Genomic DNA, 24,920 nt, shown 5'->3' with positions numbered 1-24,920 from the left:
TGGCTAGCCAAATCCAGCGAAGACCTGAAACTAGCCAAACCCAGACAACTTTAGTATCACTGCATCTACCGGTAACACTTTTCAGATATTTACATTAGGACAAGCTGAAATCGCTTTTACGTTCAGGGTAAAGTTCAATTGGCCCAAACACAGCTCTGTAAACTCTAGAAATGGCAAAATTGCACAAAGTAGATCAGATAGTCAACTACTAAGACCTACTACTTGACATTCTCTCCAACTTCTGGGTTTTACAATGTGCCCGGCTACAGATCCTTCTGACTGTAGTGCCTTTATCTTAGAAAACATGTCTTGAGTTGAAGTGAAAGGAGGCTGAGATAAAATAAAGCCCAATTAGTCTTACCAAAGTTGGAGTTTAGCCGGAAGTCAGTCGGGCAGTTGCTAATCAACTGGGACTTTTGACCATATCTTGGATGCAATACCTTGAAGGCTAAAATGATACTAGGTATCTAATACAATCTATAGTTTCAATACAAACAATTTCTCCATGGTAAGAATTAATGCCGTAACTAAAACTGTGTGTCCAGTCTACATCCTGGCTTCTTTCACAGAACTACCAGAAGCAGTTGGTTACTGTGATAAAGAGAACCTGTATCTAGCAGTTCCCATTTCAGCTCTGTATCAGTACTGGAACCTGTACATTGGTAACGAACTTCTGAATCAGCAAACTGTGCTCTCAAATAGGTATCTCCTGACTACCAATTCTACCCATCTGGTGTTGCAAGTACCTCTGTTTACTATGGGGATTATCTATGAGGTATGTAGACTATATTGTAAGGCTTTGGTATCTAAAAGGTTTCTTATCAGGAAGGAAAGGCATTTCACTCCCAAGCTTGTCTTGTAATGTTACAGTAACCATTTCTAATGCGGAAAATATCAAGGGGAAATGACTTTCCAATAAGTAAAGTAAACACAACCACAACAAGAGATCTGACTCCTGACCTATGAATGCAGTGGAATCATTTACCCAGTGCAATGGCTCAAGTGGTCCCCATACATGTGAAGCAAACACAAAATTTGTCAGGTGTTAAGGCAGATGACCTGTCCATATTGGGTCAGGCACCATGTTTAAACATGATTCTTGCTAAAGAATTCCTTCTAACAGAGTGACTAGGCTAAAGTTGCATTTAGCCCATGTAAAACTCTAGATTATAATACACATCTAGGCTACTCTACAATAGCCAGTCAAAACATATGCAGCTGGTACCATGCCTAACTAGTCTGCACTCGTAAACTTGACTTATGACCCAGGTTGGACCAGGCTTAAGTCTTCACACTTGTCTCAAATGTTATATCTTTGCTAGTGTTTAAAGTAGCATCAAACTAAAGAGAGCAGTCTCTCTCTGATCAGTAAACTATTTTCACTGGAGAAATATTGTCACTTTCTTTACAGGAAGTGTCCTTTCAAAGACTCAAAACTAGGTTTGATCTTGCACTCAGGAAAGCAAATACTCTGGAGACCATAAAAACATTCTCTGTGAGCTGCAATTTTAATTCTTCAGAATTTATAGGTAAGCTATTTAGGTCTTGATCTACGAAATGGAACTTGATGGCGTTCCTGAATCTAACGGCCTCTCTGACTTTCTTAGTGTGCTACCCTAATGGAACTGTAACAGTATCTGCCCCAATGAAGACAATTCCTTCCATTGATATGGGCAAAACAAAACTGAAAGACAGTACCTGCAAGCCCAAAGACTTTAATGAGGAACAAGCCTTCTTCCAGTTCCATGTCTCCACTTGTGGCACTTTACTAAAGGTAAGCAACTGTGAAGAGTGTTTTTTCACTCTCTGAGTAAACTCAAATTCTAATCAATTTTTGGTTTGCACAGTTTGAAGGTGATCACATTATTTATGAAAATGAAATATCTTATGAGAAAAAGATTCTCCCAGCATGGGGACCACCTAGAATCACAAGAGATCCAGATTATAGGTAGGACTCCTACTCACTGACTCCACTAAGCATAGTGATGGTGCCTGGAAAGTGTCAATAATAATAATTCTGTTATTGTAGATTGACAGTCTTGTGTTACTACCCAACAAAAGAGAGACTGATGCATACTGCTATGGTTAGCAATCTACCTACAAATGGATCCCCTCCTTTTGGCTATGGTACAATGATGGTGAGATCAAATGTTGCAGGTAATGACTCTTTTTTTTTTTCCTCCAGTTTATAACATTTGTGTGACTCTAGTGGTGGTAAGCACTCTTATCTCAGTGCTTTAATTCCTTCTTGTAAAAGACCATCCTTAACTTTATCTTCTGTAGGACACAGAAGGACCAGACAAGTTCTGAATATAATTGCAAGGGTATCCAAAGGTAAGTTTCCTTCTTTGAAAACTAGGATAGTATCAAATGAGTCTTAAATTGATTAACAAAATCCCCAAACCCATTCTTTTCAAGATGAATCTTTCATGGAACTTTATGAACCAAATTTGACAATAGTTAAACCTTCCTTGGAGCCCATATTTTTTGAGGTAGAGCTAAAAGATGAGGAACCCAATGTTGAATTACACTTGAATAACTGCTGGATGACTGGGTCTTCAGACTTCAAAAGCACGTCACAATGGAACATTACTGTGGATGGGCAAGTAGAACTAGCTTAAATGACAAAATTGTTCATCAGAAGCATCTTGATCACTTCTAACTGTGGTGTTGCTCTGATCTCTCAAATAGCTGTGGGAACGAAAACAACAAATCTGTTACAGAGTTCTATCCAGTATCTGCTAGTAGAAGAGTGAAACATCCCGCTCACTTTAAAAGATTGGCAGTAAGGATGCTGATACCTCTGCTGGGACAGGTAAGATTAAGAGAAGTTAGAGAATCTAGGCTGTGAAATGATACCCTAACACTTGTGTGCTCTAAACTGAGGAAATTTATACTGAGGAATAAACTTAAAAGTGCTATCCTAACTTCCTCTCTTGAAAGAGGCCCAATTTATGCACCTCAAGGGTAACGCTGAGCTTATCACTTAGCCAGCTGAGGAACTGCTGACAGACCAATAAGCCTGACTGGTGTGCACTTCAGTTTTGCTGGTTCCTCTGAAGCCAAAATTTGCTTTGCACAGCTTTAGTGACTTAAAGGAGTTGGCGGATGTGATTGCAGAACCATTGGCCATTATCTTTGAAAACTCATGGCAATCGGGGGAGGTCCTGGACGACTGGAAAAAGGCTAATGTAGCGCTTATCTTTAAAAAAGAGGAGGAGGAGGATCTGGGGAAGTATAGGCCAGTCAGCCTCACCTCAGTCCCTGGAAAAATCATGGAGCAGGTCCTCAAGGAATCAATTCTGAAGCACTTAAAGGAGAAGAAAGTGATCAGGAACAGTCAGCATGGATTCACCAAGGGCAAGTCATGCCTGACTAATCTAATTGCCATCTATGACGAGATAACTGGCTCTGTGGATGAGGGGAAAGCAGTGGACGTGTTGTTCCTTGACTTTAGCAAAGCTTTTGACACGGTCTCCCACAGTATTCTTGCCAGTAAGCTAAAGAAGTATGGGCTGGATGAATGGACGATAAGGTGGATAGAAAGCTGGCTAGATTGTCGGGCTCAACAGGTAGTGATCAATGGCTCCATGTCTAGTTGGCAGCCAGTATCAAGTGGAGTGCCCAGGGGTCGGTTTTGTTCAATATCTTCATAAATGATCTGGAGGATGGCATGGACTGCACCCTCAGCAAACTTGCAGATGACACTAAACTGGGAGGAGAGGTAGATACGCTGGAGGGTAGGGATAGTTTCAACAAGGACAAGTGTAGAGTCCTGCACTTAGGACGGAAGAATCCCATGCACCGCTACAGACTAGGGACTGAATGGCTAGGCAGCAGTTCCGCAGAAAAGGACCTAAGGGTTACAGTGGACGAGAAGCTGGATATGAGTCAACAGTGTGCCCTTGTTGCCAAGAAGGCTAACAGCAATTTGGGCTGTATAAGTAGGGGCATTGCCAGCAGATTAAGGGACGTGATCGGTCCCCTCTATTCGACATTGGTGTGGCCTGGAGTACTGTGTCCAGTTATGGGTCCCACACTACAAGAAGGATGAGGAAAAAAATTGGAAAATGTCCAGCGGAGGGCAACAAAAATGATTAGGGGACTGGAACACATGACTTATGAGGAGAGGCTGAGGGAACTGGGATTGTTTAGTCTGCGGAAGAGAAGAATGAGGGGGGATTTGATAGCTGCTTTCAACTACCTGAAAGGGGGTTCCAAAGAGGATGAATCTAGACTGTTCTCAGTGGTAGCAGATGACAGAACAAGGAGTAATGGTCTCAAGTTGCAGTGGGGGAGGTTTAGGTTGGATATTAGGAAAAACTTTTTCAGTAGGAGGATGGTGAAGCTCTGGAATGCGTTACCTAGGAAGGTGGTGGAACCTTTGAGGTTTTTAAGGTCAGGCTTGACAAAGCCTTGGCTGGGATGATTTAGTTGGGGATTGGTCCTGCCTTGAGCAGGGGGTTGGACTAGATGACCTCCTGAGGTCCCTTCCAACCCTGATATTCTATGATAGTGGCACTTGCTGGAGTAAACTAAAGGGCTGGTATGGAAATATAACTCATACAGTTTCTGACTTTTCTTTTTTTTAATAGGATCAGACTCTTGGTGCTTCAACTCAAATATCTGGCACAAAGTCAACCAGGCAAACCAGCATGTGCCATAACTGCCATATGAAATATCACTCAGCTCACTTGCATCTGTTCCATCCCCTCCAACTGTCCACTTAAATGCCTGGCTAGTGGGGAAGGCAGAGGAAAAGGTAGATTGGCAGGATGCCTAGAATGCTAACCTGTGCCTCTGGCAAGCCTGGTGAGAGAAGGAAACGGGTGACAGTCAAGGGTTGTTCACCTTAGGATGCCTTGCCAGTAGCTCTTCCCATTCTAATCTGAGTGGATTCTAGCACTGCTAGTAGCTGCCTCAAGTAACCAGGCCAAAGAACAACCTGGCCATTTCAATCTCTGGTAACATCTCCTGCGCTCAGTGGAAACCAATATGAGACAGTTTTGGCATGAGCTTCTTAATAAGCAGGCAGCCACACCTGGCACTGTAGATTCAGTTTCTGTACAGCCTCTGCATGGCTAGTGGGTTAAAACCTCCTGTCTCAACCTCTCTCGTACAAAAAGATCCTTAACACAGAACTACAAATCCAATGCCAGCTCCAATAGACGTTTCCCTTTTAAGTTTGGTAAGTGGTAGGTGAAAAGCAAACAGATCCCTTACTAACAAGAAGTTCTCTCTTGTCAGGTGCACTTGCACTGCACGGTCACAGTCTGCTCTCCTCCTAAGGTGTCGTCTGGCAACATTTGGACCTGTGGAGGCCGCTGTGACCCTACCAGGAAGAGGATAGGTATGTTTACACTGGGGGCATTTGGCCATGCTTAAAATACTCTGGCCTAGATTTTTAAAGGTAGCAAGGTGCCTAAATACCTTTAAAACTCTGATCCTCTATGCTAACTGGCTCCTGTGACCTTGAGCTGATGATTTAAAACACTGGTACTTGACAACTTCAGAATCTCAGTAGATTTAAAGCCAGTCAGAGTACAGTATCTATGGTCCTTTATTCTGTCAATAACAATCTTGTAAAACTTTCCAGATCAACACTCTGAACCATATTCTGGTCTCCATGGTTATGTATTGGCTGGGCCAGTCTGGATTGTTGATCCTGAACCAACTGAGGAGAAAAACATATAGACCAAACTAGGTGAGAACATTAGGCCTTATTGCCTGTATTCATCTATACAATTTACAACTGGCTTGTAGCCAAACAAACATGGGGCCTCAACACTTTTAACTAAGCTTCAGGCCAAATTTACACAATGTCTCCATTTAACTGGAGCAGAAAATGCCACTAAAGAAAATCAAGACATGTACATTTAGACAGACCTCTCATTTTAATGGAAGAGATATCTTAATCCCCCAGACTGAATTGAAAATTTCAACCTACAGTTTCTTCTGTCTCGGTGAAGGACTGGCTTCATACAATCGTTCTCTGGAGCAGCCAGACTTCATTGACCAGTTGATCTACATGTGTTTACAATAGGGTTTAGAGACCCTGAATTTAGTCGGAGCTCTGCTGGGCTAGGTTATGTACAAACACTTAGGCCCTGCATCAGATAGTGAGACAGGGCTAGCTTACTATCTGTTCTTGAAGGTGATCAGAACTATAGCTTTCTAGAAGTGAGACCAGACTCTCGGACCCATGACAGCACTGCAAGGCTGATGAACTGCAAATTACTAGTATATCAAGTGCCATGTTTCCTCTTGGAAGAACTCTACAAAAATCAAGCAACAAAATAACATTTTTCCTCTCTTCCAGATGCTGACACGTAACTTGCTGGCCCCTGGACTCCTCCTGTGTGTGATCATGGCTGCTTTATTATTATTTCATAAACTGATTTTCATGAAGGGTAAAGAGCAAATGTCAAACATCAGCTAAAAGTATTGCTTCAATACACACAAGCTATTGTAAATGAGTAATTACACAGAACATGTGCCGAACAGGATCCCCACGTTTATGGTTTGTTCCCTGTAAAATTTAACTGGCTGTGCTCTCCTCTCTCAATACAAACTCGAAGCCTGGATACTGATGCATCTAGTGCTGGCACAGGCTTAATATAAACTAGATACTCAAAGAAGGGATCTCCCTTTCCTGTACCTGTCAGTGTACAATAACAGCAACTGTGCAAAAGGGAGAATGGATTCCTATCCTCACTAAAACACCAACTCATCCACTATCGAGTTCTCTAGAGACTGTGTGTGTGAGAATAGACTTGGATATACCTTTAAACTGGCTGTCCAGAAAATAAATCAGATTCAGTACAGGCTACAACTACACCAAGGGCTGGGGCTGGTATTTCCAGCTCATTTTCACATACTCGCACTAACTCCCATCAAGCTAGTGAGAGTGTAAATGGCAATGTAGTCAAAAAGCTGGACCCAGTACATACCCATCAGTTTTAGGCTGTTTTGTACTTGACAGGACTAAGTCATGCCACTCCTGTTTATGCTATTTATACTCACGCTAGCTCACTGTGTATACAAGCTGGGAATCATAGCTCATAGTGTAGATGTAGCATCTGACTAGTTATCCTATAGCCTTTATAGCTGACCACTCTGACTCCCCCTTGAGGGGCTGGGGGGAGGCTATGCATTAGATGTACAGTAATGGGCACATAAGCAATTCCATGAAAGTCTGCTCCTCATGAAGCAATTAACTGGACTTTGAATCATCCTAGTATCTGATCAGACTCCTTCACTCCAGTGAGAATGGGAAGTAGCCCACCTCCATAACTTGCAGAGGGGGAGCAAACTCTGCCTAAAGTCAGGCAAGGACAAGGGTCCTGTAGGGAAAACCCTAATAGTTAAACTTGGGGAGGGAGTTCAGACCAGCTACACAATGCCCGTGCTGTAAGGAGCAATGTGAGAACTCCCTCTGACCTACCATATTGGAGAGTTTTCCCCATATACTATAGGCACTCTTCAATCTCCAGTAGGAGTGGGAGTCTTGGCCTAATTCTGAGTCAAGTCTCCTTTCCCATAGTCTCACTGTAGTAAAAAGATCTGGGTGGTATTGAGTGAAGTGTTGCTTTCCTCTGAAGGTTGGCAGCTCCTGCTGCTGCAAGTAGTAGGCATCCTTCAGCCTCAAGAGACCATGGGTCTGTGCCCCTGAGAGGTAAGGGATTTATTTAGTTGGTTTTATGACAGCCGTGAACGTGGCTGAAGAGACGTGCTTGAGAGAGACAATCTCTCCCGCATCTGTCACATTTAAAGGTGATGTTTCAACCCTTTGGGCTCTGCCTTCTGCGAGCTCTTTTCTCCTCTGATAAGCTGGATGGCTTCCTCACAACGCCGGAGACCTTTGTTAAGCTCTTGTTTCCAAAGGCTGCGGTCTTGAGTGTGATCTTCCCTTTGTTCAAATCCATATCCATTTCTTTGAGGTCTTGCTTGCACATATCCTTGAAATGCAATTTTAGGCATCCTTTGGGTCTTTTTCCAGATGCCAATTCGCCATAGAGGATGTCCTTGGGGATGTGCCCATCATTCATTCAGGACAGTGGAGGCATCTCTGTTTGAGGAGTGTTGGTATGCTGGCCCGTTTGAGCACCTGAGTGTTCGTGACTCTGTCCCTCCAGGAGATTCCAAAGATTCGACGAAGGCAACACATATGAAGGCTGTTGAGCCTTGTTTTCTGATGAGAGTATAAGGTCTATGTCTCGCTCCCATACAACAGTATACTGATAACACATGTATGATACAGATCGTTGTGTGTTCTGTCAGCTTGTTGTTTTGCCATACCCTCTTCTTCAGTCTAGACATTGTTGTAGTGGCTTTTCCCATGCGGATGTTGAGTTCTGAAAGGTTGACTGCGATAGTGGACCCCAGCACAAGAGTGCTATCTGACCCTCCCCATTTTTGAGACTCAGGACCAGTATTGCACACATTATTCCAGAGCAGACTCAACTAGTAAGTAATGGTATTATTCACCATCCTATTCCATATGCATCCTAACATCTGGTTTTGTATTCTTTAATGATAGCTGCACACTAAACAAGAGGTCTCTGAGGTATCCATAGTCCTGTTAATTTATCACTCTGCAAGGCTTTGGTTAAAAATCTTTCCCTCCAAGATCCACCAACTCTGAAGTTCTTTGTCACTTTCTGAGTTTAAAAAAGCAGTTGGGAGAGGAAAACATGCACCACTCCCTTCTGGGAAAAGTTAACTGCACATCAAAAATGAGTGTAGTAGGGTACAACAGAGGTCTATGATATTACTCTTTTCCATGTCTCTGACCAAACAAGAGAATAGAAAGAGATGATTATTCCAGATACTGGAAGAAACAAAACATTTTGTAATGCACTGAAGGGACCAAACACTAAGTTTATAGGTAGAGAATCATTGGGTGAGAAGATTGTTATTCATTGCTGAGATAATCCCAGCCCTGGGGAACAGACTTAAATAGAGGTCGGCTAGTAAAGTAACCTGGCCAATGTGACACCTGCCTGAGGAAAACAGGCTTTTTGGGGCTTGTAGAAAACCTTGGAGAAGAGGTTGTGGATTATTAATGTCTGAAATGTTCCTATCCAAGAGAGACTGTGCCAATCCAGGCATGTTAGCAGCAACTGCCTGTTGGATTTACTGGTGCAGCACCGTGACCATGAAAGGGGAATGCCTAGCCAGGGCTCTAAAGGGAGCAGCCAGGATCGCTTCAGACATTCTACAATAACTTACAATTTTCAGGCAGACACATCTAAATCTGGTGAAGGTGTAAACCCCACAGTACCATATACCTTTCTATAGTGTATTGTCTAAAGATTACATTGTGTTCATTTTACAAGTTGGGAGAGATTTTGAGTTATATCTGGAAACACTAAAAATAAAATTTTATTGTCCTCTGCTATTTTTATGATTCATAAAAGATGAAGAGTAGCAAATATTTCAAACCCAAGGAGGGTTACAATGTGTATCCCTCTACTTCAGTTTACGGACAGGGAGAAGGGTGGCTTCCTAACACCATTTCTACAGGCCCGAATGGCTGAAAATGCCACACAGCAAGGTTTAATAACTTTAGATTGAAAAAGCAGACTGGGTTAGATTGACTGGCAGCCAAAGACATCTGGATATCTTATAGGCTAGAGATGCCTGAAGAATTAAAAAAACAAAAACACACAAATATAAAAATACATTGACCAGGACATCTCTATGTCTTGTTGAGAAAAGGAAATACTGTGGAAAAACTGCTGCGTAAGGTTGTTCCCAATTCAGTGAAACATTCCTACGACGATGACGCAGACAGTATAAAAACCAAATAGCAGCATCTATAAAACGAAATGGTTGTGGGAGAATGAGCAGGTCTATCAGAAAGGTCCTTGTGTTTTTGTTTCCCAAAACATACATGATAGGACTCTTCAGGTTTTTTTTTTCAGTGCTTGTATGTTGTGTTTAGAAAGGACAGTGTCATGGTTCGGGGTGAGATGCACCTGTGATCTCTTTGCCTGCTCTCTCTATAGACACTGTTTCCCACTGATAGAGTGTCTTTCCAACTCTACCTACACTTCTCCCACAGAGCAACTCTACAGTTCACCCTATTTTAGACTGGAGCACCAGCCTACGACACCCTGTTCCCACCCTACTCATGATTGCAAAGCAAGTGGTGCCTTGTACTCCTTTGCAGGCCCTCACAAGTGCACCCTTCGCCTGACACATTTTGCTACCTTTACCTCTGAGTGGAATTCTGCAGTTCTACCAATTTTGGACTGGATCCCAAGGTGGCAGCCACCCTGCTTCCAACTGCCTTAACACAAGGCACTTGCAAGACCCTTCCCTGGGGAAGCCTGTGATCACCAGCTGGTTAATGTGACTCAAAACAGCTCCTTCCAAACAGCCACTGCCTATTCACCCACAGGCCCACAACAAGCATTGAAAAAGGTTACAACACAAAAGGTCTGCATTCCTATCTTGCCTAAACTTACCCCTTTTCCCTCAGACCAACTACCTCTCTTGCATTCTCTTTCCTCCACCCCCTCCAGTAGCTGCTGACCATTCACCCCTTCCTTTCTCCAGAGCGTGCTTGATAATTTGGATTTGCAGGCTCTGGTCTTAGCAAAACAGCTGTGCAACTTTTGGCTCATGCCTGGGAAGAGCATCTTCCTTATTTACTGGCCTAGTCGCTGGTTACTTGAAATTGTTTGCCCAGAGCGGTCTTGTCTGACCACTGTTTTGTTTTCTGCTTGCTCTTCCTAATAACCCTCTTTCATTCAATCCACATAGACAGGCACAATAGCAAGCACCTAAACGGAGGTACATATATTATTTTTATGAATAGTCTATCACCCTCATTTGCCACAGCCTTTTTGTCCCCGTTATGAAATGTGAGTCTGCCGTAGGTAGAAAGCATTCCTCCCCAACACATGCTTTTCATGGGGAAATGAACACAACTAATGGCTACAGGGAAACTAATGGCTACAGGGATCTTCATTTGAATACCAAAACTGAGACTCTTGAAAATTTGGACCCTACTGCCACAGTATGTCTGTTTCTCCACCTGTAAAAAAGGTTTGGTGGCATTGTTAGCCTAACAGGTGTGTCATAAGGCTAAAACGATTGTCTGGGAAGCACTATGGGATTGTATGAAATTGTGTGTAAGGGGTGTTTCACCCCATATCTGGAAGCAAATTCCGTAATGAAAGTGGTAACTGTAGATAGAACACAAAGCAATTTAAGGGCTAAACCCCAGGCCCTTTACTTACCCAAGTAGTGCTGTAGAACTTCCCACTGACTCTCACAAGTCATTCCAGTGATGTGGCCTTGCATTTGTAAGGAGCTGTGAGATCCTCAATGAAGCAATATACAGTATAAAAAGAACCTTAAAGTGGTCTTCTTTATTCAGAATACATTTGAAGTTGATGCCATGCTTGCAATTAAAAACTTTTTTTTTTAAACCAGAATTTTATTCCTGTGCACAACACAATGGCATAATAGACCCAGAGTTCTTGACTTGAGCTGCTGCTTCTATAGTCTAATCTGACCGAAAAGATGCACCAGTTTGCACTTACCCTTATAGCTAGTTAGATCATGCTTGGTTTTTTTTATGTAATAAATTAATTTTTTTTTTCAATAAACAGGAAAAAAAGCCAAAAAGATAATTGCTATGAACAACTCAAACAATTACAATCCTTGTGGTTTCCTGCAGATGATACAGAAATCAATACAATATATTCATTTAGTATACACTCAGCCATTACAATAAAATATAAACTTTATCCTATACTCTCCCTCCATAGCCCACTGCCTTTGTGATGGACATATTGGAAATCTATAGGCAGATGTTATACTCCAACCTACTAACATATTGTAAAACAGTTTTAACAATGTTAAAGAAATTATTTCGACTAAACAGCTAATTTCAAGTACTGAAACTTGCTATAATTTGTCTATTTCCTCCACAAAAGACTTATTAAATAAATCTGTGCAAGAGTATATATAAACATTTCTTTAACAATCAGACTTTAGTAGTAGTTACTGAACTTCCACCAGCTTTGTATATATTATAAAATATTTCAACACAGAATGACCAACATCATAGACAGGTTTAACATTGTGCTTTTGTTCAACACTGCAATTACAGAGCTGTTCAAAAACTATAGTTTACTTGGCAATTATAGTACATACCTACTTTGATTATTTATCTAAAACTAAGAAAATTTCGTTTCCCCAGAGCAAGATAAAATGTAAACAATCTTGTGTTTTATTCATCAAAGACTAAAATCTCAAGTCGACTAAGTGTTCAAGAAAACATTTTTTATGGAGCTAGTGGGATTTTTAATATGTCCTTCTTTGTTTTTCTTCTTTGTCAAGAATAGTCTGTTTTAGACTCAAGGAAGCATCTTCAAACTCAGGGTTTAATGCTAAAACTTTCTTGAAATCTTTCAAAGCCTCATCATAGTATCCTGTGACAAAAAGAGAAGAAAATGTGTATTACTTGTTTCTGCATCTAAGCTATTTGACAAACAAACCTGAAGAATGATTCCTGATGGTTTTACCAAACAAAACTCTCAACTTGAAAACAACAGGAGCTGAAGATGTTTAGTACTTCACAGGAGGCTCTCTGTCTTCTCAAGATCAGGCTCTGTATTCTAATTATTCATATTAAAGCATAATGGTTCTGATAATGCCATTTGATTATAAAACATGCAATAGTAATACCACTATGCACATCCGCAGAATCACTGTTAGTAGTTTTGTCTCCTTTCAGCAACATACATGAGTATTTTAGATTTTTTTGGCTTTGAAAACACTTACAGAAGCTATAGAACTCATGAAACTATAGAATGATGGTGAGACTTACTGGGAGATGACTGAATTTTGCAAATTGCTGAGCAAATTGAACAAAACAACAAGGATAATACATAAAAGCGTACTTTGATCTTTCACATTAATGGTAGTTTAATTTAAATATAATACCTTTAATGTCTTTATTGGTTTTTCACACTTAATATTACTCAAGTGTGGTTTTATATCTGATAGACAACCATGGTATACTATCAGGAATACATCCATTGAAAGCAATGGATTTCCCCAGTGCAAAAAATGTTGTTTGAGCAGAATCAGGGCCAACAACTCTATCCCCAAAACTTTATCCAGCAGAAATAAACTAAATGACAGAAACAAATTAGTCTGGAGGTCTTTTTACACAGATTAAGTTACATTATGAAAGGCTAACACTTATTTGGTGGGTCACTTGGTTTGTTCAGCATCCCAATATCATATAAACAAACCTGCTAAAAAAACAAGTTTCTTGTTTATTTTTAAAGCAATTACTTTGGACAGTGATTTAAGGGGGCTGATTTCCCACTATTTTACAATGGTATAATTCCACTGGCATGAAATTGGAGTAATGCAAGTTAAAGTTCGCAGCACATTAATAGTATTATGTTTATCATGTTAGTGCTTAAGGGCCAACCAAGAATGGGGCACCATAAGCAGTCTGCAAATGCAATATACTAAATTAGAAAATGAACAATGTTTTTTCCATACCTAGCCTGTACAATATTAATCCTCGGTTATAATATGGGACTTCAAAATCAGGTTGGGTTTGTATGGCTGATGTGTAGTCATCCATTGCTTCATAAAAGTCAACCCGCATGTACTTGATTTGTCCCCTGTTGTTGAATGCAGTGGCGAGATCATGGGTGAGGCATTTCCTTGATTTAAAAGAGAGAGCAGGCACTGAATACCTAAAGAATCAAAAGTCTGGTCTACATCACATACCTTTATCAGTATAACTATGTCGGTGAGCGGTGTGATAAATCCACACCCCTGAACAATGTAGTTAACCAACTTAACCCCTCATGCAGACAATGCTATGTTGGTGGGAGAGCTTCCCATGCCAAATAACTACTGCCTCTCGGGGAGGTGGATTAACTACACTGACAGGAGAACTCTCTCCCATCAGCATAGAGCAGGGGTTCTCAAACTGGGGGTTGGGACCCCTCGGGGGTCAGGAGGTTATTACATGGGAGGTCACAAGCTGTCAACCTCCCCCCCAAACCCTGCTTCACCTCCAGCATTTATGATGGGGTTAAATATAAAAAAAGTGTTTTTAATTTATAAGGGGGGGTCACACTCAGAGGCTTGCTGTATGAAAGGGGTCACCAGTACGAAAGTTTGAGGACCACGGGCACAGAACATCTTCTTTCAAGCACTACAGCTAGGACAGCGCAACGTTTTAAGTGTAGACATGCCCACAGATACCCAGGCCAGAGGGCCGACTATGACATAGGCGCCGAATCCATGGGTGCTTCAGGGCTGGAACACCCATGGGGAAAAAATGAATGGGTGCTGAGCACCCACCAGAAGCCAGCTTCCCCTCAGCACCGGTCTGCCGGCAGCCCTGCTGAGCAACTCCTCCCCCTCCCTCCTAGTGCCTCCCTCACTGTGATCAGCTGTTTCCTGGCAAGGGGGAGGTGCTGGGGGAGGAGCAGGAACAAGGCAGGGCGGGGGCATGGGGTGGGGCAGGGGGAGGAAAGCGGGGGGCGGGTCTGGGGGGTTGAGCTGGGGTTGAGCACCCCCAGGCCGGGGGAAGGCGGTGCCTGTAGACTGTGATCATCTAGTCCGGCCTCCTGTGTAACACAGGCCACAGACCTTCCCCCAAACAGACCCTTTCAGGGAAACACCCGCTCTGGATTCCCGCCCCGCCCCTTGGCCTGCCCGCCTCAGGTCCCTCCCGGTTTGCGCCTCGTTCCGCGCAGAACACGCCTCCCCGGGCCCGCGGGTGCGCAGCGCCCCACTGGCTCTGCCCTGCTGGGGGAGGGGGAGGGGCGGACCCGCACAGCTGGGAACGGGCAGGACTCGGGGGCGGGGGAGCCCCGGCGAGGGGGCGCTCCCGGCCCCGCCCAAGGCAGGCGACTCCCACGCCCCGCCCGCCGCAGCCTCGCGGCCCATCCCATTGGCTGCTGGGCGCGTGGCGAGCCAGAGCTTCCTCCCGCTCCGCCGTCGAGGGGCGGAGCTGCGCCCCCTGGCGCGTGCCCCGGTTAAGAACCTGCCCGCCCGCCTCCCTCCGCAGAAACGCCAGCCCCGCCCCCGGGCTACTCCAGACACACCTGGTGGGGGCGGGGCCGGCCGACGAGCGCACGCACCGCGCGATGAAGCGGCTGTATAGCTCCTCCGCCGGGCCGAATCGCTGCTCCCGGAAGTGCGCGTGCGCGGCCGACAGCAGGTCCGGGGGCGCGCGAGCTGGCTCCTGCTCCATGACGGCGTTACATCCCCATAGCAACCGCCCAGCTCGCCCCAGGGTTCGGGGGCGGCCGCGCCGCGGGTGTCGCTCGCGCTACAGGGGCAGCGCTCCACGTCCGGCTGTTGGGGGCCGGAGACGTGACGTCACGGCACCACCCGTCGTTGCGCTGTCAGGCGCCTGCGCAGCAAAGGAGCTACCCATAATCCACTGGGCTCCCGAGCCGCCCCTTACCTGTGGCCTCGAGCGGGCGGGCGCCTTAGGCTTGTCCCCGACCTTCCCACAGCCTGCGCGCCTCCGCCTTCCCGCTCCTTCGCCCCGGGCCCGCTGGGCGCTTCCCGGCCTGGGCCTGGCCCACAGCGCCGCTCTCTGCCGCCCTCCCCGCTAGGTGCACGCAGGCTCGGGCCTTTCAGCTCCGAAATACCTGTCCCGCTTGTGGGGGAGGCTGAACGCCTCGACCCCCCGTCACGGGGTGGGCTCCCCTTGGGGCGTCCCACATCCCCTCCAGCCCGCGGCCGCGCTGGGGCCCGCTCTGTCCTTCCCGGACTCTCCCCGCCCTGCTCATCCCCACCCCAGCCAGGGCAATAGCAGTGCCAACTTTCTACTCCCCGGGGTGGCCAACCTGAGCCTGAGAAGGAGCCAGAACTTACCAGTGTACCTTGCCAAAGAGCCTCAGTGATCCGTCAGCAGCCCCCACCCCTGCTCCCAGTGCCTCGCGCCCACCCACCGGCAGCCTGGCCGATCAGCACTGCCCCCTCCCTCCCTGCAGCTCCCGGCAGCTGTTTCTTGGCGTGCAGGAGGCTCTGGGGGAGAGGGAGGAGCGAGGGCACGGCTGGCTCAAGGGAGGGGGCAGGAAGGGGTGGAGTGGGGGCAGGGCCTGTGGCAGAGCCCGGGGTTGAGCAGCGAGCTCCTCCTGGCCCATTGGAAAGTTGGTGCCTGTTGCTTCAGCCCCGGAGTCGGTGCCTATACAGGGAACCGCATATTGACTTCTGAAGAGCCGCATGTGGCTCCAGAGCTAGAGGCTGGCCACCCCTCTTCTACTCGCACAAAACCGAACACCCTTGCCCCACCCCTCCTTTGAGGCCCTGCCTTTGTCCTGCTCCTTCTCCAAGGCCTTGCTCCTGCTTCCTCCATCCTCTCTCCCTCGGTTACTCACTCTCCCCACCCACAGGCACTTGCTCATTTTCCCCCAGCTGACTCAGGGTGTTGGGGTTCAGGAGAGGGTGAGGGCTCCAGCTAGGGGTGTGGGCACGGGCATGGTGCCAGAAATGAGGCATTCAGGGTGTGGGAGGGGGCTCCAGGCTGAGGCAGTGGGTTGGGATGCGGGAGGGGGTGAGGGCTCCAGCTGCAGATGCAGGTTCTGGGGTGGAGCTGGGGATGAGGGGTTTGGGGTGCAGGAGCGGGTTTTGGGGGGAACTTAGGGCTGGTGTGCGGGCTTACCTTGGGCGGCTCCCAGTCAGCAGGGCTAAGGCAGGCTCCCTGCATGTCCTGGGTCCGCGTTGTGCCGTAGTTCTCGGCTAATGGGAGTGGGGAGCCAGTGCTAGGGGTGGGGCAGTGTGTGGAGTCCCGTAGCCCCCCTACCTAGGAGCCGGACCTGCTGGGCACTTCTGGGGCATAGCATGGTGTCAGGACAGGTAGGGACTAGCCTGCTTTAGCCCTGCAGCACCACCAACTGGACTTTTAATAGGCCCAGTCAGCAGTGCTGACTGGACCCGCCAGGGTCGCTTTTCGACCAGGCATTCGGGTCGAAAACCAGACACCTGGCAACCCTATAGGGCAAACTCATGCACTGTGCTACATCAGATGTGTTTTCCCATAGATTACAAAAAGGAAAGAGAAATAAGTGCAGTAGAACCCCGTTTATCCAACCCTCCCTTATGTGGCTCACTGTATTAACCAACCAACCAGCCTTCTCTTTGGCTATCCCTTGATGCGAGTAGTCTTCCAGAGTATGCACTGGCACAGCGGATCCTGTATTCAATTTCTTTGTCAATGCTGGCTGTTTGAGAGAGGTGGCTGCCCAGGTGTGGAAAATAGTCCACATTTTCCAGGGGGTCTCTGCCAGTGGTGATTTGTGGAGTACGAAGAGTAGTTTGTGCAGGTGAGGGCTGGTAGAGTACCTGGGTTTTCCCAGTGTTGAGAGAGAGACCCAGGCTCTGATAGGCATCTGCAAAAAGATTTAGGGTACTTTGCAGGTCAGCCTCTGGGTGTGCGAGAATGACAGAGTCATCTGCATACTGAAGGTCAGTGATGCCAATTCTAGTGATCTTAGATTTTGTTTGGAGATTGAGGAGTTGACCATCCATATGGTACTCAATCCTGATTCCATCGGGAAGGTGGTCACGGATGAGAATCAGAATCACGGCAAGGTAAATGGAGAAGAGTGTTGAAGCAATGACACCAATGCGAATGATGAATGGTTCGATCCCTGAGCTGTTGCACAGAATGGTGGTAGTCATCCCATCATGGAGTAGTCTGGTGATGGAAATGAATTTCTGTGGAAAGCCAAACCTACACAGCACCTTCCATCATGATTTATAGAGTCACAGGCCTTGGTTAGATCGATGAATGCCATGAACAGTTCCTGGTGTTGCTCTCTGCACTTTTCCTGAATCTGTTGTGCCACAAAGACCATGTCAGTTGTGCCTTGGGATGGCCTGAAGCCACACTGTTATTCGGGGAGGAGTTCCTTGGCACGGGGGAGAAGGCAGTTTAGTAGGATCCGGGCAAGGATCTTCCTTGTGTTGGAGAGGAGGGCAATACCTCTGTAGTTCCCACACAAAAATTTGTCCCTTTCTTGAACATTGTAACAGTGTTGGCGTTCTTAAAGTCGTGTGGAATTTCTTTGCAGGCCCAGATTTTGTCTGGGAGTTGGCAAAGTCTGTGCTGGAGTGTTGTTCCACCGGCTTTAAAAGCCTCAGCTGGGATGCCGCCTGGGCCTGCTGCCCTGTGACTTTCTGTCTGCATGATACCCTCAGAAGATGCGGGATCAGCAGGGTGTTCCATTGCTGAGTGTTGTGGAATAGGTTCAATGGTGTCTTCAGAGACCGTGGACTTGGGGTTTAGTAGGCTCTCAGAGTGCTCCTTCCAGCGTTGTTTAATGGCCACATTGTCCTCGAGGAGAGTGGAACCATCCTGGGAATGTGGAGGTTGGGCCTTTGGAGCTTGGCCCATATATAGCTTTTGTTGCTTGAAAGATGCTTCTCATGTCATCCTGGTCTATGAAATCCTGGATCTCAGAGGCCTTCTCTTGCCACAGCTTATTTTTGATGTCTCACAGCCTCCTTTGGACTTCGGCTTTGAGCAGGTGATAAGCCTTATGTTTTCATTGGTTAGAGGAATCATTTTCCAGCTACAGAATGCAGTTTTTTTCTGTTGAATTAATGCTAGGATTTAATGTGGGGAAACCGGTGCACAGGAGACTTGACAGGAGGAAAACGCCAGTGGCAAGGAGATCCAAGACAACCAGGGGCAGCCCTCATCCGCCTTCACGGCCACAGAGTACTAAAAGGTCCTCTATATGTGCCTGATCCACCATTGGGGTCTTGTGAAGTTTGGACAGTGGTTAGTCAGGAGCTTCGCCTCAGACCTGCTCACCAAGGACCCTAACAGAAGTATGAAAGCTCCAGACAATGTAGCTCTGAGGTCTTTAGGCCACGCAAGCCTCTCCACCATGACAAGGGTGTGGTCCACCAGAGAGGAAACAAAAAACAACTAGCACACGCAGGTCCAGAAGAAGGCAAGCTCTCCTGTGGCTGCTAGATGGCGCTGCAGCTTCGCACTTTCCTACCCCCCAGATTATCTGAATGTTTGATTATCCAATTTGGTCTTGGTCCTAGTTAGATTGGATAAATTGGAATCTGCTGTACTAAGTTTTATTCTATAGTAATTGACTAAAATGAATTTAACTAGCCTTCAGCTTCTGCCTGAGGAAGACCATCCTTCACACATACCATTCAATCATTTATGAAATTGATCTGCATTATCCTCCACCATTCCCTTTGAAAAATAACTAAGGAATCATGATTTAAAATCCAAGTATAATTTATGCAATAAAACATAATGAACAGTAGATGGCAATGGTATGCAGATGTTCAACTGGCTATTTAAATAATCCTGTGTTGTGATATGAGCAAAATGCAGCTACGTAATAGGAAATTGAACTCTGAAGGGATTAGGCCACCACCACCACTATGCTACCATATGCAATGGTCGGAGTGTGGGATAAGAGGTGGGAAGAGGAGTGCTTGAGTGTTAAATGCCAAATCCTTGTGAATTAAAACCAGTGAGCTGTGGTGGCAGTGTAACAGTGGGAGATTATTTAGATTATTAGTATTACAGTAGTGCCTAGAGCAGTGGTTCTCAAACTTTTTTTTTTTGTGGACCACTTGAAAATTACTGAGGGTCTCGGCAGACCACTTAATGATCTTTCCAAATGTTGTTTGTACCGTTAACTAACTATTGTAAAGCGCTTTGGATAAAAGCGCTGTATAAAAAAAACCTTAATAATTTTTTTGCAAAAAGAAAAGGAGTACTTGTGGCATTTAGAGACTAACCAATTTATTTGAGCATAAGCTTTTGAGAGCTACAGCTCACTTCATCGGATGCATACTGTGGAAAGTGCATCCGATGAAGTGAGCTGTAGCTCACGAAAGCTTATGCTCAAATAAATTGGTTAGTCTCTAAGGTGCCACAAGTACTCCTTTTCTTTTTGCGAATACAGACTAACACGGCTGTTACTCTGAAACCAATATTTTTTTTGTTCTACAAATAAAAGCACACAACTCATATTTTAATAGCAGTAGTCTTACCTTTCTAATGTGATGGATATGCCCTCTCTCCCCTGCCGCGCAGCCCCCGAGCTGCGGCTGGGAAGGAGGGGGGTTTCTCCCTCTCTCCCCCACCACAGCAGTCCCCGAGCTGGGTCTGGGATGGAGGGGGGAGGTGTCTCTTCTTCTCTTCCCTGCCGCGGCAGCCTCCAAGCCCTGGAGCTGGGGAAAGTTGCTTTTTTCTCTGGCCACCGCAGCTCTGCATGTCCCAAATTTCCCCCACCCCCTCTTCTCACCCCACTTCCCCCTCCCAGCTACCCCATACTCCCCCCAAGGCCACCACCTCACCTTACATGTGCGTCTTTTCCAGGGTCCAGGCACCTAATTAAGTGGGTGACCCTTCATTCTCTCGTGTGCGGCTGCCCAGATGCGCACCTTAGAGGGAACTACCCACGGACCACCTGAATGGCGCTCGTGGACCACTGGCAGTCCACGGACCACAGTTTAAGAACCTCTAGTCTAGAGCAGTGATGCTCAGCCTGAGGCTCATGAACCACAATTGCCTCTTTTAAAGTGTCTCCTCTGGCTCTTTGCAGCCAGTGGCGGATTAGCCACTGGGCCAACGGCCCATGCCCATACCCTGCCTGCTCGGCGCTCCCATTGGGGAGTGGGGTTGGGGTGTGGGGGCTTGCCCCTCTCTGCTTGACCGGCACTTCTGCCAGGAAGTAGGGGAAACCTCCCCACCCCAACCCCGCTGCCCGGCAGGAATGCCAGGCAGGTGGGGGAAGACCCCGCACCCCGACACCATTTCCCTATCAGGAGTGCCGGGTGGGGGACGGGGCGACTGCAAACAGAAAGGGTGGGGAGGGGGCCCTACTAACCCCTAATCCACCTCTGTTTGCAGCACATAATATTAAAACACTATGAGATTTAATTATTGATGAATCTAAGTTACTAACCAATCAGGATGCTTTTACAATTTAATTGTAGTTGATAAAATAATAATAATACCTGGGCAGTCATTTTGCTGTGAGAATTATATAAAATAAATATTTCCCGTCATACTGTTTAAATCTGAATATATAGTACTATAGGAAATGAAACAACGAATTCACACCACTGTGGCTTTTTTAGGTACTGCTGATCACTAATTTGGCTCCTGAACCACTGAGGTCTGAGTATCACTGGCCTACAGATTACCCCAGAAGACTCACAGTCTAATTTGAGACAAGGCACAAGTAAGTATGACAAAAGGAGGGAAAGGGGGATAGAGTACTAAGCATAGGCACTGCCCCTGTGGGTGCTCCAGGGCAAAAATGGTGGATGCTGAGCACCCACCGGCAGCTCCCCTATCAGTGCCTTCCTCTTCCCACCGGGCCTCCTGCCCGGCAGTGGCCCTGCTGATCAGTGCCTCCCTCTGCCCCCCCACCCCAGCACCTAAACTCCTGTCACAATCAGTTGTTCCGTGCGGCGTGCAGGAGGTGCTGGGGGAAGGGAGGAGCAAGGCCAGGGCACGCTCGGGGGAGGGAAGAGGTGGAGTAGGGGCAGAGCAGAGGCAGGAAGAAGCAGGGCAGGGTGGGGCCTTGGAGGAAGGGGTGGAGTGGGGGTGGAGCCAGGGGGAGCACCCCCTGGCACATTAGAAAGTTGCACCTATGGTACTAAGGAAATGAAAATGAGATAATGCAGTTGTTACACACATGGTAACTATTGCACAACATGATGATTCCTGAAGGAACCAAATCTTTTATTTAAAATATATATATATTTTTAGAGTCATTGAGTTTAAGGTCAGAAAGAATCACCAGATTATCTGATCTGACCTCCTGTATATCACAGGCCACCAGCACCACCTAGCACCCACATACTAAACCCAACCACCAAAATTAGATCAAAGCGTTACAGCCCAAAGGAGACTAGACCAGGGGTGGATAAATTGCAGCGCTTTTAAAGTTAAAGTGCGGCCTGCAGAGCTCCCCACGCTTCCCTCCCCATTCTCCACCTACCAGACTTGGGAGCAGGGAAGCTCAGGGCTTTTGTCCTGCTGTGGGGTTTGGGGGTTAGGGGCTTCTGCCTAGCAGGAAGGAGGGATCTTGGGGCTTTCAGTCCCATGAGGCATGCCTTCTGAGGTTTGGGGCATCGGTCCTGCTCCTGCTGAAGCTCCAAGCCCTGGTAAGCACCTCCTGTGGGGCTGAAGCCCTGAGACCGCCCTCCCCACAGGGCAGAAGCCCTTATCCCCACTACCACACTGTGGGGCTGACACCCTGGCAGGCGCCTCCCATGGAGCTGAAGCCCCATCACTCTCTTCCCACAGCACTGAAGCCTCAAGCCCCAGCAGGGCAGCTGGCCGACCCCACAAGCTCTGGGGTCTGAGGCAGCCACACAGCGGAAGTCCGGGATGGATGCCAGCAGAGGTGGTAGGTTTGTATAATTTTTGGTGATGCCCAGAACAGGTCCAAGTCCTGCCCCTCCCCCCATCTACCTGAGGCTCTGGGAAGGAGTTTGGGTGCGGGAGGGGTGCAGGCTCTGGGCTGGAGTTTGTGTGCTGGGTCCAGGCTCTGGGCTGGAGTAGGGGGTTGGGGTGCAGGAGGGGATGTGGGCTCCGGGAAGGAGTTTGGGTGCAGCAGGGGGTTTGGGGTTCAGGCTCTGGGAGGGAGTTTGGGTGCTGGCTCTGGGCTGGGGCAGGAGGGTTGGGTGCTGGATGTGGGCTCTGGGCTGGGGCAGGGGTGCAGGAGGGGATGTTTACCTCAGGGGGGCTCCCCAGAAGCGGCTGGAATGTCCCCGCAGCTCCTAGGTGGATGGGCCAGGGTTCCCGGCCAATGGGAGCTGCGGAGCTAGCACTAGTGGCAGGGGCAGTGCACAGAGCCCCCCGACCTTCGCTCCCCCAGGAACTGCAGGGATATGCCGGCTGCTTCCTGGGAGCCACACAGAGCCGGGTAGAGAGCCTGCCAGCCATGCCAACCCTCCCTCCCTACCAGCACCAGCAGGGGGCCTGGTCTGTGTGCTGCCTCCTGTCCCCGACCCGCACCCCCAGCACCAGGGGGGGTCCCAAGCCACCCCCTAGCACCCTCATGGGTCACCCCTCCAGAGCACCTGCAGCCCCCCAGCCCAAGTTTTAGTTGAGAGTATATAGTACAAGTCATGAACAGGTCATGGGCCATGAATTTTTGTTTACTGCCCACGACCTGCCCATGACTTCTGCTGAAATTACCTGGGACTAAAACATAGCCTTAATCATTACGGTCACATGCTCCAAGTTTAAGAAAACGAGGCCCAAACCAGTTTCTTAGAAAGAAAGGACAGACCAGCACCCAGGCAGGTGTTAAAAGAGTATTGCCTGCTTAAGCAGCCATTTTCTGTCAGAGTGAAGGTGTGAATAAGAAATTTACATACCATCACAGGGATGGTTCAGACCTCATGTCCCTAAGGGACTACTTGTCACCTGCAGCCCAGCTGGGGGTAATCTTCAAAGAGGGGAGAGTGTCACACCCCAAGGCCCCCCCCCTCCTCAGGGGGTCCCCTGAGGGAGGCAGATCAGCATTGTATATTGCTAACGCTGTTGCAAGCATCGCAGGGCAATTTGGGAAGGGTCAGAGGTGTGAGTGGAAGATTTTTTTTTTGCAGGCTCTGAGGGGGGAAGAAGAAAGAGTAGAGAATGGGTTACCTCAACACTGCAGCTAGCAAGCTCAGTCCGACGATAAGACACTGGCCCCAGTCCAAGGTCATGGCGCTAGAGGAAAAGTCTGAAGCTGCCTTTCTCTCTCACCCAGCCACAGCCAGCCATGAAAAAAGAAAAAGTACACTGAACCAGGGCTGCAGAAATGGAAAACACCAGCGAGATGACGAGGCGGGGGAGCAGAGATTTGTGTCCCTCGAGCCGTTGTGTTTTGGGAATGCGGAGAAGACCACAGAAACCCAGTTTGTACTGGCACAAAGAGCACCAGGAACAGAGGTCGCGGAATGGAACACCCCCAAAGGAGCCCAGGACTTAAAATCCTCCTGAGAGCTGGAGCAATTCGGAGATTGGCAGCGGATCCTGGATGATCTGTGCACACAGGACAGAACTCCCTCCCACCCTCTTCTTCTTACGTTACACCCAGGCTTGGCCAGCCTTGGGTAGTGCATGAGTGAGTATGAAAGTGGGTTATGGCTTGGAACACTAATGCTTTCTTCCTTCCTCTGAGTGACGTGGGGAACCCCTCCTCCCCCAGCACTCTCCGCTATTATTTTATTATTTTATCAATAAAGCTTTAAAACTCAGTTACGTAGTGTGCTCACTCATCTCCTTCCTAAAGATCCTACGGCCTCAGCCTGATCACCTGACACCCCAGGCAGATTAGTAACAGAAATCTGTCACAAGACTAGTGTGAGAATGAGAGGCAGTGGCCTCCAAATCACCTCTTTCCCCCTCCATCTCTACTCTGGCAGCTACAATGCTCGAAAGACAAAGAAAGCATCATTGAACGGGGGTGGTTCCTGGCTGGAAGACTTTTCAGCCAGTACAGATTGCTGTAAACAAATGGTGAGACAAAACCTTTTTGCTTTTAAGTTCACTTAGCTTGTTAAGTTAGGCATTAGCTTGCATTTTACTCCTTTTGTAACCAGTCCTTTTATGCATCATTACTTGTAATCACTTAAAATCTATCTTTCTGTAGTTAATAAACGTATCGTATTGTTTTATCTTACCAGTGTGTTTGGATTAAAGTGTGTGGGAAATTCCATTTGAGATAACAAGGCTGGTGCATATCATTCTTTATTGATGAAATGATGGTCTTTATGAGCGCCTCCTGCATTGTTCAGTACTGTGCTTGACAGTACAAGATGAACATTTCTGGAGGAAAGTCTGGGAATAGAGAATCTGCTCGTGTTCTTCTGCAGTGTAATTCATGAGTGGCTAACTAGTAGCACTCAGTGCAGTGTAG

At 47.1% G+C, this 24,920-nt stretch overlaps 2 protein-coding genes and 2 long non-coding RNA genes across 7 annotated transcripts; 3 read left to right on the top strand and 1 right to left on the bottom strand.

Moving 5' to 3' along the window:
• Positions 1–393: 393 nt before the first annotated feature.
• On the top strand, positions 394–2,621 carry LOC142071372 (zona pellucida sperm-binding protein 2-like). The gene is made up of 7 exons (XM_075126177.1): positions 394–775; positions 1,412–1,529; positions 1,608–1,774; positions 1,848–1,948; positions 2,030–2,157; positions 2,284–2,334; positions 2,419–2,621. Exons 1-7 carry the CDS (start codon positions 506–508, stop codon positions 2,619–2,621), a joined length of 1,038 nt encoding a protein of 345 aa, XP_074982278.1. The 5' UTR covers positions 394–505.
• A 78-nt stretch (positions 2,622–2,699) lies between these two features.
• On the top strand, positions 2,700–6,630 carry LOC142071384 (uncharacterized). The gene is made up of 4 exons (XR_012667418.1): positions 2,700–2,815; positions 5,248–5,350; positions 5,597–5,704; positions 6,320–6,630. It is a non-coding gene; the product is annotated as an uncharacterized LOC142071384 (long non-coding RNA).
• A 4,725-nt stretch (positions 6,631–11,355) lies between these two features.
• On the bottom strand, positions 11,356–15,415 carry TTC32 (tetratricopeptide repeat domain 32). 2 transcript variants are annotated; one of them, XM_048845596.2, is made up of 3 exons: positions 15,102–15,415; positions 13,537–13,703; positions 11,356–12,449 (listed from the first exon to the last, which is right to left on the bottom strand). In XM_048845596.2, the coding sequence occupies exons 1-3, from the start codon at positions 15,248–15,250 to the stop codon at positions 12,322–12,324; spliced, it is 444 nt and encodes a 147-aa protein (XP_048701553.2). In that variant the 5' UTR covers positions 15,251–15,415; the 3' UTR covers positions 11,356–12,321. The 2 variants fall into 2 exon arrangements, with proteins under 2 accessions (XP_048701553.2, XP_048701554.2); XM_048845597.2 differs by having other exon boundaries at positions 15,138–15,412.
• On the top strand, positions 15,088–24,683 carry LOC125634609 (uncharacterized). Of its 3 annotated transcripts, none has more exons than XR_007355973.2 (4): positions 15,088–15,217; positions 21,136–21,239; positions 22,313–22,415; positions 23,623–24,683. It is a non-coding gene; the product is annotated as an uncharacterized LOC125634609 (long non-coding RNA). The 3 variants fall into 3 exon arrangements; XR_007355974.2 differs by having other exon boundaries at positions 22,313–22,419; XR_012667548.1 differs by lacking the exon at positions 15,088–15,217 and adding an exon at positions 17,340–18,539.
• The last annotated feature ends 237 nt before the right edge of the window (positions 24,684–24,920 follow it).

Source organism: Caretta caretta, chromosome 3 (genome assembly GCF_965140235.1).
Source record: "Caretta caretta isolate rCarCar2 chromosome 3, rCarCar1.hap1, whole genome shotgun sequence".
Lineage (NCBI taxonomy): Eukaryota > Metazoa > Chordata > Testudines > Cheloniidae > Caretta > Caretta caretta.
Note: the sequence above shows the minus strand (reverse complement) of the source record. Positions and strands in the feature narration are given on the sequence as shown.